General features: G+C 46.5%; 1 protein-coding gene across 1 annotated transcript in view; it reads left to right on the top strand.

Annotated features, from left to right (window-relative positions):
- Positions 1-15,023, top strand: part of DNAH9 (dynein, axonemal, heavy chain 9) — a 286,597-nt gene that overhangs the window by 27,464 nt on the left and 244,110 nt on the right. The window contains exons 8-12 of the mRNA XM_010843000.1: positions 3,623-3,790; positions 5,907-6,023; positions 9,076-9,226; positions 10,584-10,698; positions 14,909-14,977. Of these exons, the coding sequence (XP_010841302.1) occupies positions 3,623-3,790; positions 5,907-6,023; positions 9,076-9,226; positions 10,584-10,698; positions 14,909-14,977 (620 nt within the window). The remainder of the gene's footprint in view (positions 1-3,622; positions 3,791-5,906; positions 6,024-9,075; positions 9,227-10,583; positions 10,699-14,908; positions 14,978-15,023) is intronic.

The following is a 15,023-nucleotide window of genomic DNA, read 5'->3' as shown; positions in this document are numbered from 1 at the left end:
AGATAAAGTTGCTGGACATATATATTGGGTTGGCTGGACCTTTCCAGGCATGAAATGATTGTGTTTCATGGAGTAGAACCACACGAAACTGCCATTTCTTGTAGGTCAATATGGTCAAAAATCAGAAATTTTGTAAGTTCAACCTACAGGTTGACCCCAAATCTTCTGCTTTGTCCTTTTCACTCACTTTCCTTAATTCTGCCCTCACCTCAGGGCCATGCAAGGTTCTGCCTCGCACTTGACCACAGCTCATCAAACGTTCAAAGGCACAGTTTTGCCTTGCTTCCTAATTCTCTGTTCTTGTCTTAATTCTCTTTATTTTATCCAATTGCTCTGAGTCCAATGTTTCTAGAGTCTCTACCACCCTGTCACCTCTCCTGGAGGTCCTGTTGCTAAGTCCAAGGTCAAAGATGATGTCTTCCTTCATTCAACAAATATTTCTTCAGCATCCAGGACTCTTCCAGGGATGGAAAATACAGTGGGATCTCTAGGGTGTTTACAACCTACTGAGAAAGGTGGATAGGAAATAAACAATATGATGTAATCCAAGATAGTATATTATAATGGCAGAGAGTGATTAAGAGTTCCGAAGAAAAGCTTATGCAGGAGAAGGGCATACAGAGTGTAGGAGAAAAGTAGGGTAAGAGTCTCTTTTATTTGGGGAAGGGGTAAGGAAAGGATTAAGACCTTGAACTGAACCCTAAATAAATGTATTGCCCATCATGTGTTTGTTAAGCAACATAAATATCCATTGTTTCTAGTGACCAGAGTTTCTCCAAAAATAGAATGATTATGTAAGTATTCTTTGGGGGCTTGCCTGGTCTCTCAGTGGTAAAGAACCTGCTTGCCTGCAGGAGATGCAGGTTTGAACCCTGGGTCTGGAAGATCCCCTCAAAAAGGAATTGGCAACCCACTCCAGTATTCTTGCCTGGGAAATCTCATGGACAGAGGAGATTGGCGGGCTACAGTCCATGGTGTCACAGAAGAGTCAGACATGACTTAGTGACTAAACAACAGTATCTATGATTTACCTGTTAGATTGAAAATGAAGCAGCTTTCAGTGACCACCCAGGACTGTGCTTCAAGAATTCTTGAGAAATAAAATATAACAAAATTATCATTTAGTTTTCTGACATAATCAAACACATTGAAATGCATCTGTCTTTTAAAATGGTTAGAAGGTACCTCCTAAAAATTGAAATTAGCATCCACAAACTTATGAAAAATGGGTACCCACATGACATTCCACAGCACAAACACAGTACATTTCTTCTATCAGAATGACTCAAATTACTACTAAAGTCCATTTCATTTGAATCAAGGTGATTGCTATTTCCTCCCTGCATACAAAGTCAAATATGTGTTTAAATAAAGCCTACCCCCTTTCCCCATCTTTGGCAGGATCTCCTGGTTTGGGTATACATCTTCCTTCAGTTGGCTGTTTCTTCCTCCTCCTTTCTCCCAGTTCAGTCCCGGCTCATCAGTTCAGTTCAGTCACTCAGTTGTGCCCAACTCTTTGCGACCCCATGGACTGTAGCATGCCAGGCCTCCCTGTCCATCACTGGAGTCTACCAAAACTCATATCCATTGAATCGGTGATGCCATCCAACCATCTTATCCTCTGTCATCCCCTTCTCCTCCTGCCTTCATTCTTTCCCAGCATCAGAGTCTTTTCATATGAATCAGTTCTTTATCAGGTGACCAAAGTATTGGAGCTTCAGCATCAGTCCTTCCAATGAACATTCAGGACTGATTTCCTTTAAGATGGACTGGTTGGATCTCCTTGAAGTCCAAGGGACTCTCAGGAGTCTTCTCCAACACTACAGTTCAAAAGCATCAATTCTTCAGTGCTCAGCTTTCTTTTTAGTCCTACTCTCACATCCATACATGACTACTGGAAAAACCATAGCTTTGACTAGATGGACCTTTGTTGTCAAAGTAATGTCTCTACTTTTTAATATGCTGTCTAGGTTGGTCATAGCTTTTCTTCCAAGGAGCAAGCCTCTTTTAATTTCATGGCTGCAGTCACCATCTGCAGTGATTTTGGAGCCTCCCAAAATAAAGTCTGTCACTGTTTCCATTGTTTCCCTATTTATTTGCCATGAAGTGATGGGACCAGATGCCATGATCTTAGGTTTCTGAATGTTGAGTTTTAAGCCAAATTTTTCACTCTCCTCTTTCACTTTCATCAAGAGGCCCTTTAGTTCTTCGCTTTCTGCCATTAAGTTTGGTATCATCTGCATATCTGAGTTTATTGCCTTTTCTCTGGCAATCTTGATTCCAGCTTGTGCTTCATCCAGCCCAGCGTTTCTCATGATGTACTCAGCCTAGCTGAGCAAAAAGGGGACTTAGACAGCTGTCTATGGCTGTAAGGATGGGTACCCACTTGAAAATGCAGGAAAAGTCAACCACTTCTTAAAATTTCCCAGTGCCTCTGTCTCTGCTGCTGGGCTTGGTGTCTTGGTGAGAAGCAAGAGATGGGCTGCCCTGTTCTATCCTGATGGGTTAGCCCAGAGCAATGGCCAGTGATATGGGCATTCCCTGGAATGACATCAGGACCTGCTGGGTTTCCAGTCTTGGGACACCTTTCCCTCTTCTTGCCGTTTAAATCTCCTCAGGGTGGAGGACTGCCTCCCAGGGATCCCTGTCACATGTTTGCCAAAATGACACGAAGGTACCCCAGTCTCCCTCTTTGCTACTGAAGAGCTAAGCACACAGACTGGAAGGTACAGCAGGAAGCATGCCTTGATTTAGAGACTTTGTGATTTTCAGTGGGTAGTTGTGATAGATCAGTTAGATGCAGAGTTAGATGTGTTCTGAAGGCTCCTATCCTATCAGAAGTGAAGCGTCCTCGATGGACTCAAGCAGCATCACCGCCCCCGCCCCTCCACCAGGGCTCTAGGTTGTATTGTCACCTGTCACTTGATCCAGAGCCCTGCTGGGAACTGCCAAGTCAATGGTGACGGTAACACATACTCACTGCCTATTTACTGGGTGCCATCCTGAGCCTGCACTGACTTGATTCACTCTCACTGTTGTTATCCCAATACAAAGATGTCAGGTCATCACCCACCAACACCCAGCCGGCCACAGGGTCTACAGTCCCAGGTACGCTCAGCAAGGGGACCCCGCAGATGTCTTTTCTTGGCAGAAGTCGTTGCTGAGAATGTTGGTGCCACCTCTGAGCTTGTCCTCAGGACTACTCAGAGGATCCACTTTCCTGTCAGTTCCTTCCAAGACAGCCGTCATTCTGGAACCACACAACATGGTCCATCTAAAATTGGTTTCTTAAATGGGAATAAAGCCACCGGCCATGTAAATAGTGTTATTATTGTATTTTATTATTTATGAGAGAACACAGAAAGAGGTTGAAGCATGAATTTGGTTTTTGTGTGCGAGTAAATTTTATTTATTGGAATTTTCTCTTTGTTATCACATGTCACCAAGAGTTATTTATATCAGCCCAATCTAATAAAAAGGTTACAAAACTAACCAAGCTTCACATTTTCCTAAGCAACCGCCACCCCCATATAATTTCCAGCCCTTCCTGGACCAGTTTGCGCATCATCCACTGTTGTTGTCATCCTCGTTATCTTAATTCCATTGCAAATTGTCTTCACAGGATCTTCTGAAGACAACTTCGGATTTCCACAAACTGGAAAAGCTTGAGTTCAGTGGTATCAGAGGAAGTGCCTTGAGCCAGCAGGCCCAGCAGATGTACACCGAATTTCAAGAGATGTACAGGGTCTTCTCAGACTCTTCCTACGACTGCTTGGATCTCCAGAGCGTGGTAGGGCTTGGAAGGGCTACCTTGCAAGCTTTGTCTCTTTTTCTCAGATGCCTGCAGCCTCTAGCCTGGGTATTTACTTGCATTTCCCCTGTGCGTTTTCTTTGGCTCTGTGGTCCCCATGGTTTTATTGGCAGAGACCACAATTAATTATCTTTTGTGTCAGGAGAGAAGTCAGGGGAGGGAGTTTTCCAACTGCTGACTTCTTCGGAGTGAAGATACCCAGGGTTTCAGAGATGCTGAGATGGAGATGGGGTGATGGTGGAGGCTGCAGCCACTCTGCAGCTCCCAAAGCTTTAAGCTTTGAGCAGCACCTGCTGTGTGAAGGCCAGGCACACCCAGGCAGAATTTCATTAGTGGCCCGCAGAGGGGTAAGTGACGCAGTAGCCCAGTTTTCTGATCAGACTCTAGTTCCCTAGAGAGACCTCAGGATGAGGCAAGGGCCAACATTGCATTTTCCAGGATCAGGACACGGGAGTCCACATCCCACCTGTAGTGCAGGAGAGCTGAGACCAGTGAGTGCAAGACTGCAGGAACCAAAAAAAGCAAAAGGGTCGGTACAGAAACAGGGAATGGAGTTCCCGGGAAGGGAATGGCTGGTTTACTGGAAAAGGAATTTTAGAGCATTTGAGGGAAAAGGAAAAAGCAATTAAACATCTGCTCTGAGCACCCTCCACTGTCTGCGTTCGTGCTCAGTCATCACTTGTGTCTGACTGTGGTCCCGTGCACTGTAGCCCACGAGGTTCCTCTGTCCTTGGAATTCTCCAGGCAAGAATAGTGGAGTGGGTTGCCGTTTTCTCCTCCAGTGGACCTTCCTGACCAAGGACGGAACCCGCATCTCCTGCATTGGCAGGTGGATTCTTTACCACTGAACCACCTGGGAGCCCCCTTCCATTGTCTAGGGGGATCTTAGCTGGCCAAACCCAGGAAATGGAACTTTCTAAAAGTTCCATTAGTTTAAAGTAGAAAAAAAGTTGGCTTACAAAGCAGGATCTATACTGTATGTTTTCTACCATGTGATAAAACAATACAAAACAAAATCCTGTACATAGAGAAGTGTGCTCCAATGTTAGTATGGTTGGGTTTGGGAAGTAGAGAAATACTACTGTGTTTTCCTACTTTTCTTTATCTTTTCATAAAAGTATGCATAGCTATTGTAAAGCAATAATAGATAATAATTTCACAAATTAGAGATGTTTCTCTGAAAATCAATGTTCTCTGAAAATTGCTGCATTTGAAGAAAGAGCATGCTCTGTGTTGCTGAATAAAATACAGTTAATTGGGACAGGCTTATACTAAAAAAAAAAATTCTTTGTTGATCTGAAATTTAAATTTAACGGGCATCCTGTAATTTTATTTGCTAAATTTGGCAACCGTGGGGACAATGGCTAGCTGCTGTCTTAAGCAATTAAGTGTAGTTAGAAGAAATAGTGTATAGTTGTTAAATTAGCTTACTTTTCTCCTAATAGCCATATCAATTTGTTTACACTGAAAAGAACAGGATTTTCACTTGAGGGAGGAAGGGAAGTCGGGGGTAGTGATGAAGTAGCCCCATTGTTGGGGCTGTTGCTGCCAAGGTGGCTTTCAGGGTGGCCTGAGCTGGTGCCGCAGGTGAGAGAGAAGGGGCTGCAGGAGCTGGAAGTGGGGACACAGAAGAGAGGAACAGGGGGCCAGCCTCACCTCCGACTCTTTACCATTTTGCCTCGAGTGACTCAGACAGTAAAGAATCCACCTGCAATGTAGGAGATGTGGGTTCGATTGATCCCTGGGTCAGGAAGATCCCCTGGAGAAGGGAATGGCTAACCCACTCTGGTATTCTTTCCTGGAGAATTCCATGAACAGAGGAGCCTGGAAGACTACAGTCCATGGGGGTCACAAAGGGTCGGACACAACTGAGTGACTAGCACATGCTAATACTAGAGAATCTAGGAGAAAAATGCTTAAATAATAGGGCAGCTATTAAATATCCCTATTTAATAGGGATAAACACTGAGGCACACCATAGTGAACTATAGAAAATCAAAATATATCCTTGGTGTGACAGATTAATAGGAAAAAGCATTCCGGGATTGTCCTTCAGAAAATCATGTTTTCTTATGTCCATTTGCTGTCTCTTCAGGAATTTGAAAATGACATCTCTGACTTTAATCAGAGAGTAGAAGACCTTGACAGGAGGCTGGGGACTGTCTTTATTCAGGCCTTCGATGACGCCCCTGGCTTGGAGCATGCCTTCAAGGTTTGTACGGGAGAGGGAAATACCCCCTCCTTCCCCACCAGTGCTGCACTCTCCCTGCCCTCTCAGACAGGGATAAGCATACACTTCCAGCTGTTTTGTTCTGCAGAGAGGAATTGTTGCTATTGGTCTAGTAGAAGCAGTACTGTGTGTGTCCCAGGGTGAGGGAGCCTGGAGCCTGCAAAACTGGTCTTCTCAAGTTGACAGCTCAGGCTTTTCTGCAAACTTGATGATATAAAAATACCTTGTAATTTAATTTCTTCTTGATTGCTGTCTTTGGGCCTTACCTATAACCTGGGTGCCTATTAAAAGTGAAGAAGCCTGCTGTGGTCACCAGGGCTGTTTTGACGGCTGCTATCAGGTCAATTCAGGCTGGAGCAAACCACTGAAGCATGAGTAACTAGAATAAGATAATGTGGACCCTTGCCCTGTGTTGCCCAGATCAGATGGTGTAGGAATGTGCAGGAAGAAGTTCAGGATGATGAGTAGATAAATGACTACAGAAATGAGCAGTCTAGGTCCTGAGACCTGAAAGCTTAGGGAGACAGAGCAGGGTTTCCATAAACTATGAAGAAACTTACTCTGTAAAGCCTGAAGGATTAGAACAAGGACTAATCAGGTTACAAGGAGGCAGAGTTTGGCTCAAAAGAAGAAACAGATCTCTGCTAATGCTATTTAAAGATGGAATAAACTTCCTTGAGAGGTAGTTAAGTTTTCAGGTGCTGAACATGTCCAAACATAGACTGGATAACTGATGGGACAGTCATCAGATCAGATCAGATCAGTCGCTCAGTCGTGTCCGACTCTTTGCGACCCCATGAATTGCAGCACACCAGGCCTCCCTGTCCATCACCAACTCCCGGAGTTCACTCAGACTCACGTCCATCGAGTCAGTGATGCCATCCAGCCATCTCATTCTCTGTCGTCCCCTTCTCCTGCCCCCAATCCCTCCCAGCATCAGAGTCTTTTCCAATGAGTCAACTCTTCATCATAGAAGAGGCTTAAACCCAAGATAGTGAGTCCATGATGTTCTAGAACACTGGATACATGTATATTTAATTCACTCAAGAATATACATATGTATTACATACCTGCTACTCCATAACTCACATAGGAAGCATTTTAGATAATTTCAAGAGAAGGGCTTATATGAAATAGTAATAATAATATTTGCCATTATGTCATAATCATTACTCCCATGGACTTCCCATTTAGTGTTAGTGGTAAAGAACCCGCCTGCCAATGCAGGAAATGTAAGAGACACAGGTTCAATCCCTGGGTCAGGAAGATACCTTGGAGGAGGGCATGGCAACCCATTCCAACATTCTTGCCTGGAGAATCCCATGGACGGAGGAGCCTGGTGGGCTATGGTCCATAGGGTCGCAGAGAGTTACACACGACTGAAGTGACTTAGCGCTAATTGGGCTAAATGGGTTGTTACCACTTAGGTAACTGGTGATTCTGGAACCCCATTTCTACCTTGAGGATGTCCAGCTCCATCTCTTTGGTAAATCCCTGTGCACCACGAATTTCAAGATGTCTTCAAGGGTCTCACATATACTCTCAAGTTGCTCTGTCTTTGACATCATCTTTGTCTACGGTCTGCCTTAAAAATGTCCTCTGCCCAGGAAGGTGCTTTCGGGATCTTATTGTTGCTGTCCTGATGATCCCCACCATGGCAGCATTTCTGTTTATGCCAAGGGCATGTTTCTCTGGGTTCCCAAAACTCCAGTCCTTGCCCATCGTGATGGAGCAAGATTCTGGGCAGAAACAGAGAAAAGCCTTTCCGACTTTGCATACCCTTTACTACCAGGTCCTGAAGCAGCATTGCTCACACCCTGAGTCTCAAAGGACTCTCACAGAAGCAGACCCTTTTTCTTTGGGCTCTGACTCCTCTTCTCAACAAACTCCCCGCCCAGCCTATGGACCTTGTAGGAGAACTGTAGCCATTCAGTCCCTTCTGCCTGCTTGGTTTTTCTCTTTGGAGTCATCTCACCAACAAGAAACCAAAGCCCTTCCTTCCTCCTTTAGTCCAGACAAGAGCTCCTGTGTTCATAGCTTCATGCAAAGAAGTGTGTTTTCGGGTTGTGTAGGGACTGAGAGATCCCCTGAGTCCAGATACCCCGTTACTGCTGTAAGACCATCTGACCACTAGGTGTGCCTCAGTGGATGTGACCTGAAGCAGTATGTCAGGGTCAGAGAACCCGAGCTGGACGGTGCAGGCTGGCTGCAGTGGTCCCTCAGCCCACCCCTCCCAACAGGATGTTTGAGCCAGAACTCGGTGAAAACTGCTTGCTTATGCCTCCATGGAGGGAGAGCTCTTTTCTGCTGTCTCCTGGGATTTGGGTGATTTGGGGTTGGAAAACAGGGTGGTCCTAGAAGTCATGTATTGTTGTATCCTAAACACAACTGAACTCATCCACTTTGCCCTGACCTTGTCTCAGGGCAGCATCACAATCAGAGAAACAGTCTAGCAACCAGGAGAAGACGAAAAACACTTCAGCATTTTGATCCCGCTGTTCCCACCAAGGGGGCAGGGCAGTCATAATGCACAGAAAACATCTTCAGAGTGTCCTCGAAACCACTGCCTTCTGGGGGCAACTGCTCTCTGAAACTCTTTTCTTGCCCCTACTCTCAAATTTTAGCCCTCCTAATTCTCCCCAACAGCCAGCACACTTAGCTTCTTGTTTCTTCTCCATCATCACCCTCCATCTCTGCATCGGGTCTTTATGATGTATGTCAGCTTACTCTTTCTGACACCTTTAATTTTCTCTTCATGTTACCCTCTACCCAGCTTCTCACAACACAAGAGGAGGGTCCAGTAGGTCATTCAGCACACAGGGATCCCTCCTTCAGAAACAAAGGTGAGATGGACAGGCTATGAATATCTGCCAATTCTTTTTTTTTTTCTTCTGCTGATTCTTAATTGTCCATCCATGACCCTCTTACCTTGGAGGACAGACGTATGAAGGAAAAAACTGGGCTAGAGGATTAATGTAACGATGGAAAGGTGGGGTCTGTGACATTTCCCCATCTTCCTCTGCCTCTTTTGCAGCTGCTGGACATAGCAGGAAGCCTCCTGGAGAGACCAGTGGTAGCACAGGATGCCTCTGAAAGATACCTGGTGCTCATCCGCATGTTTAGCGAGGATCTGGATGCTGTGAGGCTGATCCACAGTCAGCGTGTCCAGGAGGAGGCAGAGCATGGTAAGCTTGCTGCCAGGAGACTTGGATGGGGGCGTCTATTAGCAGAAAGGGCACAGGTCCTCTGGTTACACATCTGCTGTGGCTCTAGGACATTCTCCAAAAGCACAATCTTCTTGCATGAAGATCCAGACCATCTCGCGCGATAGTTGAGCTCACTGAACTGTGCATTTCCCCGTGTCTGGGGCAGGTTTGGCAGACTTCACCCAGACCAATGAAGTCCTGACTGCTGCCTCTGGTCAGTGGAAACCTCAGCGTAATATATAAGCTGAACCTCGATCCATGCCGCCACACTGATTAATCTTCAACATACCTCAATTCCACGGTATATTTGCACATGTTTGAGAAACGGTTCTCATCCCTTTCAGTGCCGTACCAACCATGCTTTCGGAGGGAGGAGCCATCAGGAGTCTGACAGTGGGCAATTACACACCTAGGTGTGGCGTCTCTGCTGTTACTGCAATTCTTAGATGCCCTGCCTTGTCTGTTTGAAAGTCAACCAGTTCAGTTCAGCTTTGCAAACATTTCTTAAGGCCATGCTGTATGCAAGGTCCATTTGTGGGCACTGCATGCAGAGGCCGACCAGGATAAGGGAGAGAACAATTAATCCTAAAAGGTGGTTCTTCAGGGAACACAATTGGCATATATGGAGTTATAAAGAACTGTAGCAAGGGACTTGCCTGGCAATGCAGTGGTTAAAACTGTGTCCTTCCACTGCAGGGGACATGAGTTCAATCTCAGGTGTGGGAACTAAGATCCCACGTGCCAAGGGGCACAGCCAAAAAAAGAAAAAGAAAAACAACAAGAAAAAAAGGTAGCAAAACAGGATGAATTGGGCTGGGAGGTGGGAGGAGAGTTAATGGAGATGGTGGCCTTGTGCTGGACCCTGAAAGATGGGGAGATGGACAGCCAGAGAGAAGAGGCCATGCCTTGGAAGCAAAGGCATGACAGGATGTGGAAGGTGACTAGTCGGACCTGCCTGTAGCCAATCGAGGTGTATACAGGGAGATCAGGTCAGCCATTGAGTTTGGGACCAGGTCATGAAGTTCTCTGAACACCCTATTAGGGAATCCAGAATTCGTTATTCAGGCAATTGGAAATTTTCAGAAGTTTTAAATGCTGGAGTAACAGGACCACTCTTTCTATAAACAGGTTTCACAGTAAGGTCATTAAGGATGGAGTTCCCTGAGGAAGTCATCCAGAAATTCTGTTGGCCTCAGCTTTACATGGGGCTATCCCCAGAACGTTTGGGACCATTCCTATGGTGTATGGGACCACCTCCATGATACAGGGGTTGTTTGTGGGCAGAGCAGGGCTCAGGGCGAGAGCCACGCTTCAGTCTGCTGTGCCCTGTCCCCAGGGTTCTCCTCCGTGCACAAGAACATGCCCACTGTGGCCGGGGGCCTCCGCTGGGCACAGGAGCTGAGGCAGCGCATCCAGGGTCCCCTCGACAACTTTAGACGCATGACACACCCGTGAGTACCCTGTTCCTGAAACGCAGGTTCATTTCACACTTCCGCTATCTCTCTGAATTTCGAGCATCATAGCAGCTCGACTCACTTCCTTGAGGCACAAAGATCATCTTCTTTTCTTCCCAACAATCAGCCAGTGTCTTAGTCCATTCAGAAATACCATAGATGGGGGGGAGGGGGTGGAGCTTATAAATATCAGCAATCTCACTTTCTCAGTTCTGAAGGCTGGGGAGTCCATGGTCCAGGTCCCAGCAGATTCGGTGTCTGTTCAGGAGGACCTGCTTCCTGACTCACAGATGGCCGTCTTCCCACTGTGTCCTCAGACTTGGCAGGAGGGACTCAAGAGCTGTCTGAATTCTCCTCATACAGGCACTCATCCCATTTGTGAGGGATTTGCCCTGTGACCTAATCTCCTCCCAAAGGCCTCCCTTAGGCTTCAACATTTGAATGTGGGGAGGACACAAACATTCAGTTCATAGCAGCCAGGTAGCTACTGGCCAAGGGCTTCCCTGGTGGGTCAGTGATAAAGAATCCACCTGCACCACAGGAGATGTGGGTTCAGTCCTGGGTCAGGAGGATTACCTGGAGAAGGAAATGGCAGCCCGCTCCAGTATTCTTGACTGGGAAATCCCATGGACAGAGGAGCCTGGCAGGCTACAGTCCATGGGGTCACAAAGAGTCAGACAGGACTTAGCGACTAAATGACAATAAACAAACCAGGCTGGGGTCTGAAGGGAGCCTCCACAACACCATCTAATGCCAAGGAGAAACAATGCAATGTGAGAAATCTCCCAACTGTTGGAAAGAAGCCGAAAGCCTGGAGGTCCCTGTAGATTCTACTTCACTTCATGGTGAGGAGTCCAAACCACTTTCAGTAGCCAGTTCATAAATATATTACAGAGTATACACACAAATGTGAGTTCATGATCAAAACAAATGGGAATTTTGTCTCACAAGTGTGAGACACCCAGCTTTAGAACCAGCAAGTATTCCTCTTTTTTTTCAAACTCAATACTAGTCAAGCCATCGTGCCTGTGGGTCACATCTGCCCACTGGGAGATCCATCTACTTCATCTACACTGTCTGAGGGAGCGCTTCATTTTGCAGACGGAGACACTGAGGCAGATAGAAATGAGGTGACCTGCCTGGAGTCCAGAAAGAACAAAGACAGAAATGGAACAGGCATCTGGGACTCAGGGGTCCTTGCCCAGAGCTCTCCCCGGGGGCTCCCTCAGCCACAGGGAGCTCCAGAGTCCAGCTGAGCCCCCATCTTCTCCAATATGCTCCCCGCTCTGAGGTGGGAGGGAGAAGATATGAGAATGGCCAGGGAGGGTGGCAGGGCTTTGTCTGGGCATGTGTCCTGCGGGAGCTGTCCTGGTCTGGTTCGCTGGGGCAGACTCCGAGGCGTGTGTGCAGGAGTTAACAGGGATGCTTTAGGGACCAGTGTCTGGGGCAGGGTGTCAGGGGGATACGAGGAGAGGCGGGAACCAGGCAGAGGAGGAGTTGAGCTGTAGCACAGCTGCAGGCAGGCTTCAGCCTGCACAGTGGGGAAGTATGTACAGTTGCCTGGCCTTTGTCCCCCTACATCAGCTGGTCATTGGAAGTGGCTGTGGGGTGTGAGGGGGTGTGGCCCTGGGAGAGGAGGCAGTTCTGTCTGGTCGGCTGAGACTGTTCCCAAAGAGGGAGGTGTCATCAGCATCCCGAATTCTTGGTGAAGGGAGATTGGGGGTGGCGGGTGGTCCCCATGAGGGCATCTGAGTGGCACCCCACCATATCCTCCATGCCTCCCATGAAAATATCCACTTATTTTAATCACGAACTCACATTTGTGTATATACTCTGTCGTATGTTTATGAACTCGTTTGTCAACTCTTCACCATGAAGTAAAGCAGAATCTACAGGGAGTTTGATGCGCTTATTTCTGTGGCTTCTCCAGCCTGCTAGGGGAGTCACAGGGGCTGAGGTGTGAGAAGCCACTCTCGCCTCTAAACTTGTTCCTTTTATTTTTTTAAATTGGTGGCTTTACACTGCTGTGTCAGGTTCTGCTGTATAGCACAGTAAATCAGCTATGGATATCCATATATCCCCCTTTTTTATAAAATTTCCTTTCCGTTTCCCATACAGAGCACTGAGTAAGGTTCCCTGTGCTACACGGTAGGTTCTCACAAGTTCTCTATTTTATATACAGTATCAATAGTGTATGTATGTCAATCCCGACTTCCCAACTCATCACACCACCACCCCTGCCCCCTTGGTATCCATACGTTTGTTCTCTATATCTGTGTCTCTATTTCTGCTTTGCAAATAAGGTTATCTTTACTATTTTTCTAGATTGTGCATATGTGCATTAATATTCAATATTTTTCTCTTCCTGACTTCATTCACTCTGGGTGACAGTCTGTAGGTCCCTCCACATCTCTGCAAATGACTCCATTTCGTTCCTTTTTATGGCTGAGTAATATTCCATTGTGTCTTTGTACTACATCTTCTTCATCTGTTCTGTTGATGAACATTTAAGTTTCTTCCACGTCCTGGCTATTGTAAATAGTGTTGCAATAAACAATGGGGTGAATATATCTTTTTTTGAATTATAGTTTTCTCTGGGTATATGCCCAGTAGTGGGATTGCTGGGTCATATGTAGCTTCATTCTTTTTCAGGTAGAAACTGAGATCTGGGGTCAGGAGACTTGTGGAAACCCCAGGGCTCGTGAGGGGAGGGCTGGTCCGAACCCACCCCCTGTTCCTCGCTGCCCTGCAGACGCCTCTGCTCCTTCACCAGGAAAGGGAATCGAGTGACTGGGAAAAAAGCCAGGAAATCCAGTGCTTTCTCTGCAGGCATGAGGGCATTTATCGAAGCTCAGGGGAGCTTGTGAAGAAATCCTATGTTGGCTTAAAGAGCAAATGGGTTTTAAAGAATCTTTGCAATAAGCTGCCTCGTTTTGCCAGCAGAACAAACAAGATCCTCCAACACAGTTCGTGTGAAGGTTTCTGAAAATTATGGACACTTCAGCTTTCCTCGGAGCTGGACTCTCTTTTTGTGTTGTAAAGAAGCGTCAGAACCAGGGAGCAGGTGTGGGTAATAATAGCACCTCTGTGGTCCTCAGTGGACCTGGAGAAGCTTCTGAGCGTGTGTCTGCCCATGTGAGCATACGAGTGTATGCACGTGTGTGTCTGTGCGCACGTATGTGTGTGGTATGTGCTCAAGTTTGGGGATGCAGGAGGTGGAAGGGGCCCTCATAGAACATGGCAGGGCTTCCCTGGTGGCCAGTGGTAAAGAATCTGCCTGCCAATGCAGGAGACACAGGTTCGATACCTTGTCCAGGAAGATCCCACGTGCCTCCGAGCAGCTAAAGCCTCTGCACCACAGCTGTTGAGCCTGTGCTCCAGAGCCTGCGAGCCACAGCTGCCGAAGCCCACGTGCCCTAGAGTCTGTGCTCCGCAACAGGAGAAGCCACTGCAAGGAGAAGCCTGTGCGCTGCAACTAGAGAAAGCCCGTGCAAAGCAACGAAGATCCAGTGCAACCGAAAATAAATAAATAAGTTAATAAAATAAAGAACTCACAAATCACCTGCGCTCACCACCGCCCCACCCCAAAAAAAAACCATGGCAATGAGTAATGAGCAGAATTTCCCATTACATGTCCTAGATGGATTTCAGAGAACAGAAAATAAGTATATATTCAGTTATGTGTATAACAATGCTTAAATATGTGGGGATGTGTATATAAATAGTTTTTTATATATGCATTGTTATATGCATATACACATACAGGTATATAATGTTATATAGTTTTTGTTATAATGTATAATGTATAATGTTATATACAATTTTGTTCTTAAATTCAGGAAACTGCAGCACCTAGAATTTTTCTTTCGTGTCTCAGTGTCCTGTTAAGTTTTTGAAGGACTTCATTTTCCCGGGGCACGACTGACTGGCCAGCCAGGGCGAGGGGGCTGGTGGAGCCCTGGAGGAGAGGGGCTGTCCTGTCCCCTGACCGCTGCCTGTATTGGGGGAAGCACACCTGCCCTCTAGTGGCCAATGGAGGATGTTCAGGAGGAAAAGCGGCAGGCTCATTCAGGGGCCTTTGCCTTTGGAAACTGGACCGGAAGGCTAGTCAATCTCTACTTTACAGGCTGGCTGCAGTTGGTCACTCAGATCATTATTTCAACTTCTAACTCGATGTCATTTTTTTCTCCCTCTTTTGTACGGGTAGTTGCATGGAATCTGCCGAAGCAACACGTATGATACAAAAATATGAAGACACGCTTTCATTGCTGGAAAAGTAAGCCGCTTCTGCGGTTGCATCTTTTTGTAAACTGAAGACCCCT

This window comes from Bison bison, unplaced genomic scaffold (assembly GCF_000754665.1).
Source record: "Bison bison bison isolate TAMUID 2011002044 unplaced genomic scaffold, Bison_UMD1.0 scf7180017864180, whole genome shotgun sequence".
NCBI lineage: Eukaryota > Metazoa > Chordata > Mammalia > Artiodactyla > Bovidae > Bison > Bison bison.
The sequence above is the reverse complement of the archived record's forward strand: the minus strand, read 5'-3'. Positions and strand labels throughout refer to the sequence as shown.